General features: G+C 39.0%; 1 protein-coding gene across 2 annotated transcripts in view; it reads left to right on the top strand.

The window, feature by feature from the left end:
- Positions 1-11,634, top strand: part of ERCC8 (ERCC excision repair 8, CSA ubiquitin ligase complex subunit) — a 36,433-nt gene extending 24,799 nt beyond the window's left edge. For both annotated transcript variants that reach the window (XM_035553604.2, XM_050716222.1), the window contains 3 exons: positions 3,443-3,640; positions 8,789-8,875; positions 11,251-11,634. In XM_035553604.2, the coding sequence (XP_035409497.1) occupies positions 3,443-3,640; positions 8,789-8,875; positions 11,251-11,319 (354 nt within the window). In that variant the 3' untranslated portion in view covers positions 11,320-11,634. The remainder of the gene's footprint in view (positions 1-3,442; positions 3,641-8,788; positions 8,876-11,250) is intronic.
- The last annotated feature ends 4,275 nt before the right edge of the window (positions 11,635-15,909 follow it).

The raw sequence follows: 15,909 nt of genomic DNA, 5'->3' as shown, positions 1-15,909 counted from the left end.
TAAAACTGTTTCTTAGTGCACATTTTTATGATAAGAGAGATTTTTCTCTAGACTCCTTTTTACTGATTTTTTTCTTACATAAGTGCTCTTAGCTATGAACACACTTTATTTAACATTACAGCAACAAGTAGTCTTCCTCCTTGCCTGGCTCATCCTGACTGATCCTTGTATTTGCCTCAAATGTATGAAGGCAATCAACATGGTGTACGGATCAAGAACCTGGCAAGGAAAGACATCCGTTTTAGAATATTTGCCTGACAACCTTTACAAATGTGTTAGCTTATTGTTGAAAGATTTCACACTGAGGATATTTTTTTTTTCACTATAAGCCATGGAAATTAGATAGAGAGCTTTAAAATTAACCCGGGGAGCTTTATTAACAGTGCATATACAAGTAGGTGTGCATTTTTGTCAAAGAGCAATGGTTACAGGATGATATTATTTGAAAACAAAATTTTTATAATGCTATGTAGTACGGTGAATTTATATAATGTCTTAAAATATTGTTACTTTTATTAGAAAGACTATTTCTTTTAAATCATGAAATATTTTGTGAATTTCAGGCATTCATAGTTGATTTCCCCCTCTATATGAAAAAATATGTATGTTTTATTTGTCAAAATTATAATAGTTTTTATTAAGTTTATTTAGGTGTAAGCTATACTGTTGTGATGGTTTCATGATGATGGCTAACTAAGCTCTGGCACACAGCTCTCTCACTCCCCTTGCTCAGAGGAAGAGGGAGAAAACATGATGAAAAAAGGATCATGGCTTGAGATAAGGACAGGGAGATTACTCACCAATTATCGTCAGAGGCAAAACAGACTCGCATAGGGAGATTAACGCAATTTATTGCCTATCACTAGCAGACTAGAGCAGTGAGAAAATAAAAGCAAACTAAAAACACCTTCTCTCCATCTACCCTCTTCTCCCTCCTCGCCTCAAGGGGCGCAGGGGAACAGGGGAATGGGTGTTGTGGTCAGTCTATAGCGCTTCGTCTCTGCCACTCCCATACGGTCACTCTCTGCCCCTGCTCCACGCGGGGTCCCTCCCACGGGATGCTGTCCCTCCCAAACTGAGCCTGTGGGGGCTGCCCACAGGCAGCAGCTCTTCAAGAACTGCTCCCACACGGCTTCTTACCATGGGGTCCATCCATCCCCCAGGAGCAAACTGCTCCAGCACGGGTCCCCCACATGTGGGCGGCAGCTCCCCCCAGACCCCCAGCTCCTGCGTGGGCTCCTCTCCACGGGCTGCAGCTCCGGCCCGGGGCCTGCTCCTGCGGGGGCTCTCCATGGGCCGCAGCCTCCTCCAGGCCACATCCACCTGCTCCACCGGGGGCTCCTCCACGGGGGGGCTGCAGCGTGGAGATCTGCTCCATGTGGGACCCATGGGCTGCAGGGGGACAGCCTGCTCCACCAGGGGCCTCTCCACAGGCCGCAGGGGAACTGCTGCTGCGTGCCTGGAGCACCTCCTGCCCTCCTGCTGCACTCACCTGGGGGGCTGCGGGGCTGGTTCTCACTCCTCACTCTCCCAGCTGCTGTTACACAGCATTTTTTTTCCCTTTCTTAAATATGCTCTCACAGAAGTGCAAATATCTCCTATTGGCTCCGCTCTGGCCAGCAGCGGGTCCGTTTTGGATCTGGCTGGAGCTGGCTCTGGTCTGACATGGGGCAGTTGCTGGGCTCTGCTCACAGAGGCCACCCCTGCGGCCCCCCCTGCTACCAAAACCTTGCCACGTAAGCCCAATACAGTTGTTTCCTTTAAATATGCTTCTGTATTTTTTCATGAATTACTTCTGGTGTATTATAGAGGACCTACTTAGACTGATGTTTCTAACTAGAGTGTTTTCCAGTTTGGAAACAATGCTTTTAACCTTCAGGAGCTTTTTATCTGTATAAGACTTATCAAGAGCTTGAATGTATAGATGCTAATAAGCTATTCTTTTTAATACTACTTTCATTTTCAATGAATATTTAATACTACTTTCATTTTCAAACTACTTTTCATTTTCAAGGCACTTCACACGACTCATAAGCCAGGGTCTCAGAAATGTGAAATTTGTTCCTAGCCCAGCTGTTCTTACAGTGAACAATGCTGAATTTCTTGGTAGTGAACTCCAAGTTTTAGCTGCTGATAGAAGACAGGCATTTTTCATATTTTGGTTTTGCATGGTTTGGATTGGAAGGGACCTTAAAGATCGTCTTATTCCAACACCTCTGCCATGGGCAGGGACATTTTTATATGGTCAGGGAATTTTTGTTTATCATTCTTAACTAGTACATAATATTTTAACAAATTATTAAGCTCTTTACTTTTATCTTTGACATCTTTTACTGATGCCATCCTTCTGCTTGCCCTTCAGTTGTTTTCATACTACTTATTATCTGCTATCATTTCTTGCTAACTCATGAGGGAGAGATGCAGAATCTCTGTGTTGCAGATGCTTTTCCTCTGTTCTTTCTTCCTAGAGCAAAGGATAACTTACTGAGAAACTCTTGAGAACTAGTTCTTGTGTTGACTAGACTGGCGTTTCTGTTCTTTGCTATCCTATTGGTGCATACACTTCAGAAGTTTAGTTCTCTGCAGCATTGGGTAAACAAAGGGTACTTACAGAGTGAGAAATTAATGGTAGGTCAGTTTTTCTTCAGTCTGTGGACAAAAGTCTTGCAGAAAACTGGTGTGATTTTAAATATCTTTCTGACATGAATGCACTCGATGAAAGCTAGGCTGAGACCACTAACTAACTTTACACTTCCTGCTGAAATTGTAAATAAAACCCTGTGGCTTGGCCTACACCCACTACCAACTAGAAGAAACATTGTTACCTTCTTCCATTTCTATTTGAAAACTAATATTTAGATGTGATGTATCAGTGTTTTTTTTTTTTGTGCACTTGGCATATTGTAAGGAGAACTTGCTGTGAAAAGGTAATTGCTGTATCTTTAAAGCTCTAAATGTTAAATATCCAATTGTTGGAACCTAAGATAATATGTCTTATAACTGTATAGTGTTGTGTGTAATGAGTTCTTTTAATGGTTTCAGTATTTGAGAGAAAGCAATTATGTTGGATCATCTAGGAGTATGTTTAAGGAGGTAATTCCTGAACCAGTTCTGATTTCAGTGGTAGTTTAGGTACTCAGTGTAGATCTGGCACATAACAACCTATGCAAATTTTATTTCCAAGTGTGAAATTGCTGTCTTTTAGGCATATCTTTCTTTCCCTTCCTTAAAGTTAAGGCGAGAGTGAACATTAATAAACAGGACAAAATTATTCTCTTGATACACATCAGTAATTGGCAATCTCAAGAGTTGAGTTAGCATTGTGAAGATTACTTAATGAATTTTATTGGGTATTAATGAAGAAATAAAATTGACCTTTTTATGTAAAGTTATCTCCTGTCATTTTAATTAATAGCTAACTACATAATCTTTTATTTTGCAGGTGAACTATGGTAAAGTCCGCAATGAAAGTAGAAAAGGACTCAAATTTGCCATCTCTTGTGGCTGCAGTCCAGAGTTTGCGTTTGTGCCATGTGGTAGTACCATTGCTGTTTATACAGTTTTCTCAGGAGAACTGATAACTATGCTTAGAGGACATTATAATACTGTTGACTGCTGTGTATTTCAACCTAACTTTCAGGTAAGTAAAGTATTGGAGACAACCTGGAATAGTTATGCAGATTGACAAACCATATGCAGAAAAAGAAACATTTTCAGGGAAGAACGTTAATCAAAAAACTTGACTAAACAGGGATTTCTGTGGCCTTTGTGTCGCCCGAAAAAAGGTTTGGTCAAGTTCCTGTGATGGCCCTTTGTATGTTGGGTTCTGTCCACTATTCATTTCTTCTCACATAGGTAACTTTTCCATATACTTATAATAATTTTTGACAATATATTGCTATTAATACATCGTATATATTAAGACTCTTTCCTGTTTTCTGTAAGAGTGAAGAGGTATTTGTCTTTCCCTGAAATACCTAAGAATATTCACAGTAAGAAAGAATGTGTTGTTCATTGAGGTGAAGTGCATTAGTATTACTTGCAGTACTGAGAAACCTTTCAAGTATTTGGCTAATATAATCATGCTCAGATGTCTGTAGTTATAGCCATCACTGGATCTACGAACAGTTTGAATAAAGTCGTTGAGAACCTGCTAAGCTTCTTAAATTAATCTGAAAATGTTTCATCTAATAAATAGCGTAGCATTACAGGGATTTGTGGCCCTGCCAAACTTTTTTATTTTCTTTCGCACTTTTCCTTTCCTCCTGTGGTATATTTTTCTCTCATTGTTAAAGACTTAATAATAACGAAGACCAATTTGTCATGTGATATTTTACAACAGATTGTTCTTATGGCTTATGGTGGTGCGGCAAGAGCAGAGTAAAGGTTAGCATGGATTTTAAGTCCATTGTATACTTGCCTTTAGGTGCTGAGGATTGCGCCTAATGTTCCAGCTCCTCCTTTCTACTCTTTCAGTTCTAAAATATCAGGCAGAAATATTTTAGTCAAGAAAGGGCTAGTGGTATCTTTTTGTGACCTCTTATAAAACACATCAGAATTTAATATGGTAGCTCTCATTTTGAGTCCTGTAGCTTTGATTTAAACATAGTTTCCCTGCCACTGAGAAGGATGTCACAGAAAGTTTTAAACAACTTACATAGATGAGTCGATAGAGCCAGGGCTTTACTAGACCTGGTAAAATATTCTGGAATGTCAGGTAGTGGATCCACTGAAAGGTGGAATATTCATGTAATATCTAAAATACATCTTTTCTGGATTTAGTTTCGGCTTATTAGTTCTTTTTGACATTTCTTGACTAGAGTAAAAAGCCCTTTGTATTTTTAAGAGTAGTTTCCAAATGAAAGTGATGGTGTGCTTATATAAAGCAATTGTCGGTATTCTTTTTGATAAGCTGAAGAGATGAGACTTCTTAAATCTCAATGTAAATCACGTTTTCAAGTCTGGAAATGCATCTTTCTGTGTTGTGCTTCCCTTTTAAGATCCTTAGAAAACAATCACTCGTGATTTGTGTGCTTGTGTGCATCCACCCATGAGCTGCAGTGGGTGGATGCTCGGTCACTATAGCTGTAGGTTTATGTTGACAGAAACTTCATTTATTTATCCACTGAGATCCCTGATTCTCTTTTAGACTCATGCTTTACCACAGTACAGTTCTGCGTTCTTGAACTGTGGCTGGATTTTCTTTTTCTTTAAAAGTCCTTGCTTTTGTTAGTATTAAATTGTTTCTCTGATAGAATCACATTATTATAGTCTTTGTGTCAACACTAAAGGTAGTGGCAGTGGTATTTCATCTGTTTATGTTCACACTTGTGCTTCCAAATAGCTCATTCTGTCTTGAGACAATTACATTGATCAGTCTTCATATAATTCACCTAGAAATTATGATTTCCTAGTTACATCTCCTTTTTTGAGAATGCAGCCGCATTTGTAAAATATATAGTTACTTATTCTATTTTACTCTTGCAAGCAATATTAAATCAGTATGTTAGAGTTACTCACAACTGTGCATTTCTATTTTCAGTTGAACTAATTGTAAATAAAATCAATTTTGCTTGATAAAACCTAATAATTTGCAAAATGTTTTGCCCTGTTTTATTTATATTCCTAATACCTTCACTATTCATTAACCGATTCCTTTATTCATCTTTCCACTGTCTTGTTTAGGATTAAAGAAATGTCAATTTGTTCTTTAATATCTGTATTATTCCACTTACTTTTGTTTAGTTTTTCTGAATGGCGTATTAGCTCACTTTCCGCTTTGTCATATTTCACTGCTTATTAAGACATAATCAGGCCAGAAGTTTTCTGAGACAACTCTTCTAAGTCTCTTTGCAAGTTACTCACCTACTGGTGACATTTTCTCACAACTTTCTTACTTTTTAGCACATCCAAAACTGGTAAACTCTGTTCATACAAAGCAAGGTCTACATCTGTTCTGTATAGTGTTTACCGTTTCCACCTGATAGTTGGTCTCTGTCTTTGTTAGCTTTTTTTTTTTGTATTAGTATTATTTTAAACTTTTTTTCTTTCTTCAACCCTCCCCAATTGCTTTTCCTACCCACCCCCAAATCTGGTCAGAATTTTTTCCTTACTGTTTTTCCTATGTTCAGAGCTTCTGGCTGATACTGATTGCAGCCAGTCCTTTACTTTCTTTCTGTTTATTTAGCTGTATTTTAGTCGCTATCATCGTTTCAACTCATAACTGGCCTAGTCTCTAAAGACACTTCAACATTGCACCGATTTTGTATTTGAGGTGAGAAGTTTCTTTTGTTTGATCAGAACCGTGTAATCAAATATGATCCCAGATATCCAAGCAGCTAGCTATTTGCAATCCAATGATATTACTCTTTGTCTGTTCTTATTAGGTCCAAATTAATTAGCAGGTTTGTGTGGAAAACCCTTTGTGTTTGAGATACTGTGTGGAGCTATCTCCACAGGGTGGTATGAGATTTAGTTAATGTGTGTATATATCCCTTATGAGATCCTGGGAATAGAGCCATAAAATCCACTATATTATTGTTGGCCTATTTTTTTCTTACGTAAATCTCTCTGTGAAGTTAATAAGATGTTAGTCTGCTTGAGTAATAAGAACTGCAGAATTTGGCCCGTTAATAAGAGCCATTAATCTAATCAGAGGTAGGTAATTTCAAGGGTGGTGTGGAAGAGGAAATCCTCATTGTGAAATCTTTTAGATGATGTTTACTGTTCGATTGAATATGCTGGATACCATTGTGCGACGTTAACTGCTTAAAATAATTTAAGTAAACAAACAAGACCTACGTTTCCCTCTCAGAAAAAGAAACGAAATAAAGCTCCACGCACAAATAACATGTCATAAAATATTAGCCGTGCCTCAGGAACCAGTGTTGTTCTAAATTATAGGTACTTTTACTGTTCAGGAAATGCCAATGACATCTGCAAAGGTATTTGGCAAATACAGTGTAGGACAACACATAAAGATAACTAAAAGTTAGATTCGGTCTTATTGCAACCTCTCCTCAGAGTTTTAAAGCATCATATGGAAATATTATACTATACTGTACTGTAAACATGAAATGAGCTTTATCCGCTGGCTCTTCTTTTGACTGACTTTATGTGAGTCACCATTTCACGTTGTAATAATTAATTGTAAATACTAGTCAGTGCAGTGTGTATTAACTGAAGATCTTGCAATCCCAGGATCAGAAAATGAGACAAGTATTAATAAAGATTAAGTGGAAGTATGCTGATGTCCCCATTACATTGCTTACAAAGAGGATTTTTGGGGGGGGGGGGGAGGAGTTTCTTGTTTTAAAGTTCAAGTGATATTCTGCATCCTGCCAAAGATAGGATGATTGAGTAGAGCACTGCTGACAGGATGAAGTGAGATTTGACCGGCACCTTGGTGTAACTTTGACCTGTAGTCTTCTATTAAGCAAGATAAGTAGGTTGTTTCTCTATTATAAAACTATAAACTCTAAACTTCTATGTGTTTTATGTGTGAGTAACTTCATTCATGGGAGTGGTTTTACAGAAGCGAGTACGTTAGCTCACTTGAATAAAACTACCCACTAATACCCAAGACTAAATGGGTATTTTGAGGAATTAGGCATTAAGTTCCGACACCGTCAGTAATTCAGGCAGTTCTAGAATTAGATATACAGAATACAGGAGACATTTTTCAAAGATGGAACTGAAATAATTTATTGAATTTATGTTGAATCAACATATAATAATTATGCACGCATGCACAGAGTTATTATCTTGGGTTCAGAAGCCAGCACATTTAAAACAAAGCTTTTTTACTGTCAGCTTTAATACAGAAAAATTATTTTGTGTATCTCTCTCAGGCAGTTTAAACACATGACAATACTTAAGTGTTGTCAGACATTTTATATAATAAGCAGGGGTATGACTGAAGATTGAAGGCGTAAGAGAATAACTTTGTGTTTGTTCATTTGGAAAATATAAGTATTGTTAGTGCAAAATGTAATGCAAAGATGGTGCAGTATTTCTCATTAGCAAAACATTCTCAGTTTAAAATGACAGAGAAGTCCATATCCGAACGAACTACATAGATAAAGCTATATTTGACTGTTAGCTGTTCAGTGAAGAGACTGTTTGCTTCCATGTGTTTGCAGGGTGCCTTGCACAATGGGATCTCAGTCCTTTGTCATTACCATAATAAATAGGTTTATTTATATTAAAAATAATAAATCGGTCTTTCTGATCTCTGCCTTCCCAGCAGGACACAGGTTTCATATTGTTCTTTATTTGTTCTTTTCCTTCCCTAGGCATACTGAAACTATGTTTACTTAATACTTCTTTGCTCCATACTTATGCACTCTTCTGGCATGTATCTTTTTAGATGATTTTGAGTTGATTCATACTTTTTAGTTACATTAAAAATTCGTTTCCTTTTCCCTTTTTTTTCCCCCTTTTCTTACTTCCCCATTGACAAAAAATCATGCTTTAAGCTTACTAACTTTTAAAATAGATTTCTCTTCAGGACCTATGAAAGAGGGAAGAAGAAAAGTGCATTTAAGCAATAAAGTTCATTTAAATAAGAACTGTAGTGTTTTGGTGAGCGGTCTGGGGGAAATATCAAAACTTATGCTTTTTGTTTAGCATATTTTTAAAGCATATTGTTTATCAAGATTATATTACAAACTCAAGATGATATATTTGTCTTTATTTCTAAATAAATATGTCATACACTTTTTTTTCTCAACATTGTTCAGTATCCAGTATATTTGCATAGGAGTCATTTTTGGTTGCTTTCTTAAAGGAACTTTATAGTGGTGGCAAAGATTGCAATATCCTCGCATGGATACCAGCTCTTCGAGAGCCAGTTCCTGATGATGTTTCTGACAAGGTAATTATAATTAATATTTTGCCAGTTTAAACTATGTTTTTTATGACTGTTATACTTGGGGGAAAAAGTAATTACATAGGAAGTAGGTGTTTGTAGCAATTGCTGATTTAGAGGAGAATCACCTACTGCTTCAGTGCAGCCTTCTGGTTGTTGTGGGGTTTTGAGAGGGCTTTTTTTGAGAGGGCATTGGTAGTCTCATATAACCTTCTGCAGATATCTAGCTTCTTGTTTAATTAAAAGTAGTACTTGTCATTTGGCTATAAGTCTTTCAACTTTCACTTTAAGTTCCTTAATTTCCATACTGTTTTATGTAGTTTACACTATTTTGGAATTGGAAAGGTACCAAAGATTGTATTTCAATTTGTTTAGAAATACACCATTTACTAAACAATAAGATTAGGGGTGCTATACTTCATACCCAAATATTTTTGATGCAGAAATATGAAGAAGATTCTAGTAAGCTAACTGTAGTAGCTGATGCAAGACATTCAGGCTGTTATCAGGAAGATCATTATAGCAGTGTTTTCCAAGAGTGTATGTTTTTCCTCTTCTTATTAGATCCAGGCCATAAGAATTTGAATGAACAGTTTGAGGGGAAGAAATTTCTAGATATCGAGAAACTGAAACCATTCACAAAATCAGAGCATGACAAACTGTATTTGTGTTAATAAATCAAGAGATAGTAATGTTTTGGCTCATAGCATACAAGAAAATACACTTTTTTAAATTTCTGAAATATTTCATTTTGGGGGGGAAATGATAGGAATTGTAACAGTTATGTAACATTTCTTTGCTTTGAAACACAACATATTTCAAAACTATCCTATGTTTAAGCAAATTTTAAAAAGTAGCTTCAGAAGTTGGACAAAGGCAAAATGTGTTCAACTGACCTGAAATAAACATTTTTGCTTTAGCTGAGAATTTTGCTATCGGCAAATTTATTGTTGTTGTGTTTTTTTTAACACAAAAAAAAAAAAAAAAACACAAAATACATTGCATGCCTAGCTCTGATTATAACTGCCACTTTAAGTATGACATTATGGAGCTGTCAAATGTGCCGTTGTTTCGAAAGCTGTTAAGCTGCTGTTGTTATTTGCAAATTTTGTAAATTAGCACTGCCTCTGAAAGAAGCAGTTCTGCCCTCCACCAGCTACTAGTTCCTGCTACCTCTCATGAACAGACATTTGAGTGCCTGTATGGGCAGAATATGAACCCAGGACAGAAGTAAACAAGAAAACAGTTTTACCCAGAGTCCGAACTATGATTTAGTGCAGTGTGTGATTACATGAACCACTGAGTGGATGCAAAGCAAGCTGAGGTGAGAACTAGCTGCTAGGTAGAGAATGGATTGAGAACAGCCCTGAGGAGAAGGACCTGGCTGTGTTGGTGGATGAGAAGCTCAACATGAGCCGGCAATGTGTGCTTGCAGCCCAGTAAGCCAAAAATATCCTGGGATGCATCAAAAGAAGCATGACCAGCAGGGCGAGGAAGGTGATTGTCTCCCTCTGCTCTGCTCTCATGAGACTCTGCCTGGAGTCCTGCATTCAGCTCTGGGGCCCCAGCACAAGAAGGACATGGAGCTGTTAGAACTAGTCCGGAGGAGGGCTGGAGCTTCTCCTACAAAGACAGGCTCAGGGAGTTGGGGTTGTTCAGTCTGGAGAGAAGACTCTGGAGAGACCTTATAGCAGCCTTCCAGTACCTAAAGGGGGCCTGCAGGAAAGCTGGGGAGGGACTCTTTGTCAGGGAGTGGAGTGATAGGACAAGGGGGAATGGTTTTAAACTAAAAGAGGGTAGGGTTAGATTAGATATAAGAAAGAAATTCTTTACTGTGAGGGTGGTGAGGCACTGGCACAGGTTGTCTGTAGACGCTGTGGATGCCTCATCCCTGAAGGTGCTCAAGGCCAGGCTGGATGGGGCTCTGGGCAACCTGGTCTGGTGGGAGGTGTCCCTGCCCACGGTGGGTTGGAACTGGGTGGTCTTTAAGGTCCCTTCCAACCCAAACCATTCTGCGTGCCTATAAGTGGACAGAGGCCAGGACTACCTCTTGAGACACTAGTGCCAAGTTATACGAGGCTAGTGAAATTATGATTCAGAAACCAGTGACACAAGACAAACAGTAATATCTGTCTGTCATATCTATCTATGTAAAGCTTTCAGCCAGTGAAAATGGAATTAAATATTGTTTCTTCTCATAATTTATCTTGACTCAAAACAGCAAAATGGCCAAAGAAGTTGTTAAAAAAAATACAATACCCATAAGGCACACAATAGTTTGTCTACAGATAGTAGTTTAAGAAATGCCTTTAGCATTGACCTTATTTGATTTTATTATGTTTAATTAAGCAAACCACTGAGAGAATTTTTATTTTCTTTAGTGTCTGCCTCAGCAGCATTTAAATCCAGCATATGAAGATGCATGGAGCAGCAGTGATGATGAAGGCTGAATTTCAATTAGGTGGTGATACAAAATTGACATTCAAGCACTGCATTCAAGGACTTTATCTACAGAAGTGGATGTTGTCAGATTTATTGTGACCGGATTCCATGTACTGTTCTGTTAAAGCAAGGTCTTTCAGAAATAAGTTTCCACTTTTCTCTTTGTTTTTTGTTTGTTTTTTTTATTCACTGTTACTGTCACATCTAAAGGATTGCTTTTTCAGATTTACTGATATTTATACTTAGCCTTTTGTATTTGTGTATTTTGTTCAGTGTTGAACAACTGATAAAGAAAAAAATAAAAAGCCCTTGGGACCAGTTAATATTGCATTGTTTCTGGTATCACTAATACATAGCTAGATAATCCCTTCATTTCAGAGAGAGATGATGCAAAGCATTTTGCCTTAAGGAGGACTAGCTCAGGGTTACTTTAAGTTTATTTTTGCAATGTCTAGATGGAGTGGAGTGAGTCCATTTTCAAGTGCCTATGTGCTGCGGGAGCCAACAGGATTTTGTGGTGTTCTTTTGCATTTTATCAATTTTGCTTCAGTTATATTCAGCTATATTCAGTTCAGAAACAGAGGTATAGCTGGGATTGTCTGTTCAAGTGTTTGTATGGTGATCCCATCAACTAGTATCTTAATCTGTCCCATAAAGTTAAGAAAAGAGATTAGTTTTATTAAGGTTTTTATCACTCCTGTTAAAAGGTTTTCAAGATCAGGCTTCTATGTATGCCTTGCTCACATCACTTGCCAGTATGAAGAATTCCCAGACAGAAACGGACTTGAGGTATAGCATAAGGCGAAGAACGGTCAAGTCAGACATATCAAATGTAGTCCTTCAAAACTGTTTTCATCTGAATTTGTGGTCCAAATACCTTCTCTGCTTTGGAAAGGAGGAGTTTTTTGGATTCATTGTCTAATCTCAGTCACTAGTTTGTGCCTCAGACATAGTCTAATCACCAATCAGAGACCTGAGCTGGAGATTCCCATCAGGTTTCCATACAGTTCTTCCAGGAAAAAATCCCTTTCAAAACAGATGTGATGCTAGGAGCAAAAGTTCAGGCAGAAGGAAAAAAATACTGTATAAATAAATGAAAGAAAATAAGTTAATCCTGGTATAATGTGTATTGTTAGGCCGATTATTATGCATTCTGGAATTAATTCACTGTGCTTTTGTATTTTAATATCTATACAAGATAGAGACTGTTTCTATATCAGTCTAGAAGTGGAATAATGCAAAGTGAGGAGTGGGCATATCAGGGGAATGTTATGATTAAACAAGTTTCATACATAGTGCAAATGTGCTGAGGCAGACCTAAAATTTAATTTGACCTATTAGATTGATAGCTGGTAGGTGAAAGACTTCCAGAAGTTTCAAAGGAAGTTAGTTTAAGGACCAACCTATCATTTTACAAGACTAGAGAAGAGAATTTTCTACTTTTTTTAATTATAGTTTTCATTACCAATGGTGTCTGTTCCATCTAAAAGTGGAAAACTTGGGGTACAAATTTGAAGCAAGATTACACATTTTCATTTTATTTTTTAAAAATATTATTAAGGGTGACTTTTTTTTTGCATGTGATAATTGTTCATATCGATTTTGTATATTTCAACTGCAATGCATGCATCTGGTATTTGATTTTCTAAAATATTCCTCAGTAAATCATAGCAAATCTCCTTATCAAAGAATAAATTAATTATTTTTTCAATCAGTTTTCAGTTGTCTGTAACATGACCATAAATGGTGTTGATGTAAGAAAAAAGGTTCACACGCACGCACAACAAAAAAAAAAGCAAGAATCCAGGTCTGTGGTGGCCTTGGAATGGTGTATAAAATGGGAGAGGTAAAGAAATCTAAATTTATTTTAAAAGGTGAGAAATTATAAAAGTAAAAGCCATAAATGAGTGTTGTATTATTTCTGTTGTTTTTTTGAATGGCCTTTTTGTCTTAAGTTCCCTTTCCCATGCTTTGAACACAGTCATTGAAGTTGGAAGGATCCACTGAAGATCATCTAGTGCAAGCTCCCTGCTTGAAACACAGTGACGTAGAGCAGATCATTCTGGGCTGTGTCCAGTTGGGTTTTGATCATCTCCACAACTTCTGAACATGTTCCAGTGTTTGAGCACCCTCAGTAGAAGTTTCTTCTTAGGTTTAAATCACATTTTCTGTATATTTCAGTTTGCACCCAGTGCCTCTTGCCTCATTGTTGGATATCACTGAGGGGAGTATGACTTCCTCCTCTCTATGCTGCCTTTTTTCCACTCCATCAGGTATCTCTAGATGTTGATACGGTCCCCCTGAGCCTTCTCCTCTCCGAGCTAAATAGTCCCAGCTCTTTCAGCCCCTCCTCATATGAAGGATCACCCCACTCAGCCTGGTGACAGCACTCTTCTTAATGCAACCCAAGATGCTGATGGCCTTCTTTGCAGCAAGGGTGCATCGCTGGTTTATGGTGTCCAGCAAAACTCCCAGGTCCTTTGAAAAAAGTTGCTAGCAGGTTGATCCGTGGCTTGTTCTGGCTCATGGGCTTTTTCTTCCCTGGGAGCCACATTTGGCATTTTGCTTTATTGAACATCATGAGATTGCTGTTTGCCTGTTTCTCCCGTGTGTTGAGGTCCCTCTGAATGGCAGCAGCAGCACAACCATCTGGTGTCCTAAGCACTCCTCCCAGTCATATGTCATCTGCAAACTTTTTGGAGGCGCATCCTGTTTTATCATCCAGGTCATTAGTGAAGTTGTTAAGCAGTATTGGCTCCAGTATACACCTGTGGCGTGTTCCACTACTGACTGGCCTCCAACTGGGCTTTAGGCCACTAATTGCAAGCCTCTGGGCCTGGCACTTCACCCATTTGTCACTCTGTCTCACTGTCCACTTACCTAGTTCATGCTTTTTTCAGCTTATGTATAAGGGTGCTTTGGGAGACGGTATCAAAAGCCTTACTGAAGTCAGGGTAGGCATCACCCACTGTTCTCCCCTCACCTGCCAAGCTAGATACCTCCTTGGAGAGGGCTAGAAGGCTGATCAGTCACGATTTCCCCAGCGTATACCCATACTGACTGCTCCCAGTCACCTTCTTTTGCTTCTTTTGCTTTCACGTGTCTGGAAATGGTTTCCAGGGTTACTTGTATTACCTTCACAGGGAAGGAGGTGAGGTTGACTGGCCTGTATCCTCCTCCTTGACCTTCTTGAGGACATAATTGAATTTACAGTTCTCAGAAACCCCTCCTGCTTGCCAAGACCTTTCCAAGATAACTGGGAGCAGCTTTGCAACGACATCAGCTGTGGGTGCATCCAGTCAAGCACAACGGACTTGGGTATATCCAGTCTGTGCAGCTGTTCCCTAACTGATTCTTCTTCACCAAGGGTGACTCTTCCTTGTTGCAGACTTTTGATTCATCTCAGGGACTTGGAATTGCTAAAGGCCAGTTTCACGAGTAAGTATTGTGGCGAAGAAGCACTGAGTACCTCAGTCTTTTCCGTGTCCTTTGTCTCCAGTTACCTTGCCCACGTTTTCAGTGGGCCCACACGTTCCCTAGTAGTTTTTCTTTTGCTGCTGATATACCCATAGAAGGCTTTCTTTTTGCATTCACATTCATCACCAGATTTAAATCCAGACGGTTTTTGGCTTTCCTAACCCCGTCAGACATATATATATATGTATATTTTAATATTCCTCCCTGCTTCCACCTCTTGTATACTTCCTATTTGAATCTTGACTTTTGTCAGGAGCTCCTTTTTCATCCTCACAGATATCTTTCCACCTCTGCTTGATTTCCTATGAGTAGGGATAGATCATGCTTTAACTTAGAGGAGGTGAAAATCAACCAGCTCTCCCGGACCCATCTTCTTTCCAGGGCCAAGTCACATGGGATTCTTTCAAACAGAACCCTGAGTATCTCAAAATGTGGCGAAAAAAATGGTGATTTTCCCACTATGTTTAGCATTGATGTGGCCTCACCTTGAATATTGTGTGCAGTTCAGCAGTCCGCAATGCAAAAAGGATGTTGTGGTATTTAGAAGCATCCAGAGGAAGGCAGCAGAGCTGGTAACAGGGCTGGAAGGCCTGTCCTGTGAGGAGAGGCTGGGGACACGGGGGTTGTCCAGTCTAGAGAAGAGGAGGCCAATAGGCGGCCTGACTGGAAGAAGGGGAAACAGAGAGAGAGGTGCTGGTCTCTGCTCCCTGGTGACCAATGACGGGACACGAGGGAACGGCACAAAGCAGCACCAGGGGAGGCTCAGACTGGACATTAGGAAAATTCCTTTACCCTGAGGGTGGTCAAACGCTGGAACAGGTTTCACAGGGAGGTGGTTTATGCCCCAGGCCTGTCAATGATCAAGAGGCATTTGGACAATGCCCTCAGTAACATGATTTACCTTTTGGTTAGCCCTGAAGTGGCTGAGCAGTTGGACCAGATGGTCTGTGAAGGTCCCTTCCAACTGAACTGTTCTGCTCTGTTCTTCTTCTATGCCTTTACAGGGCTCGTTTTCATGCTGTTGCAGTATAACTTTTTGCATCACACCAGTTTTGCATAAGTTGTGCCATGAATACAACGTGGGATTCAGCTCAGGAAGAGGTGGGCTGGGGATTATCTGC

Source organism: Cygnus atratus, chromosome Z (genome assembly GCF_013377495.2).
Source record: "Cygnus atratus isolate AKBS03 ecotype Queensland, Australia chromosome Z, CAtr_DNAZoo_HiC_assembly, whole genome shotgun sequence".
Classification (NCBI taxonomy): Eukaryota; Metazoa; Chordata; class Aves; order Anseriformes; family Anatidae; genus Cygnus; species Cygnus atratus.
The sequence above is the reverse complement of the archived record's forward strand: the minus strand, read 5'-3'. Positions and strand labels throughout refer to the sequence as shown.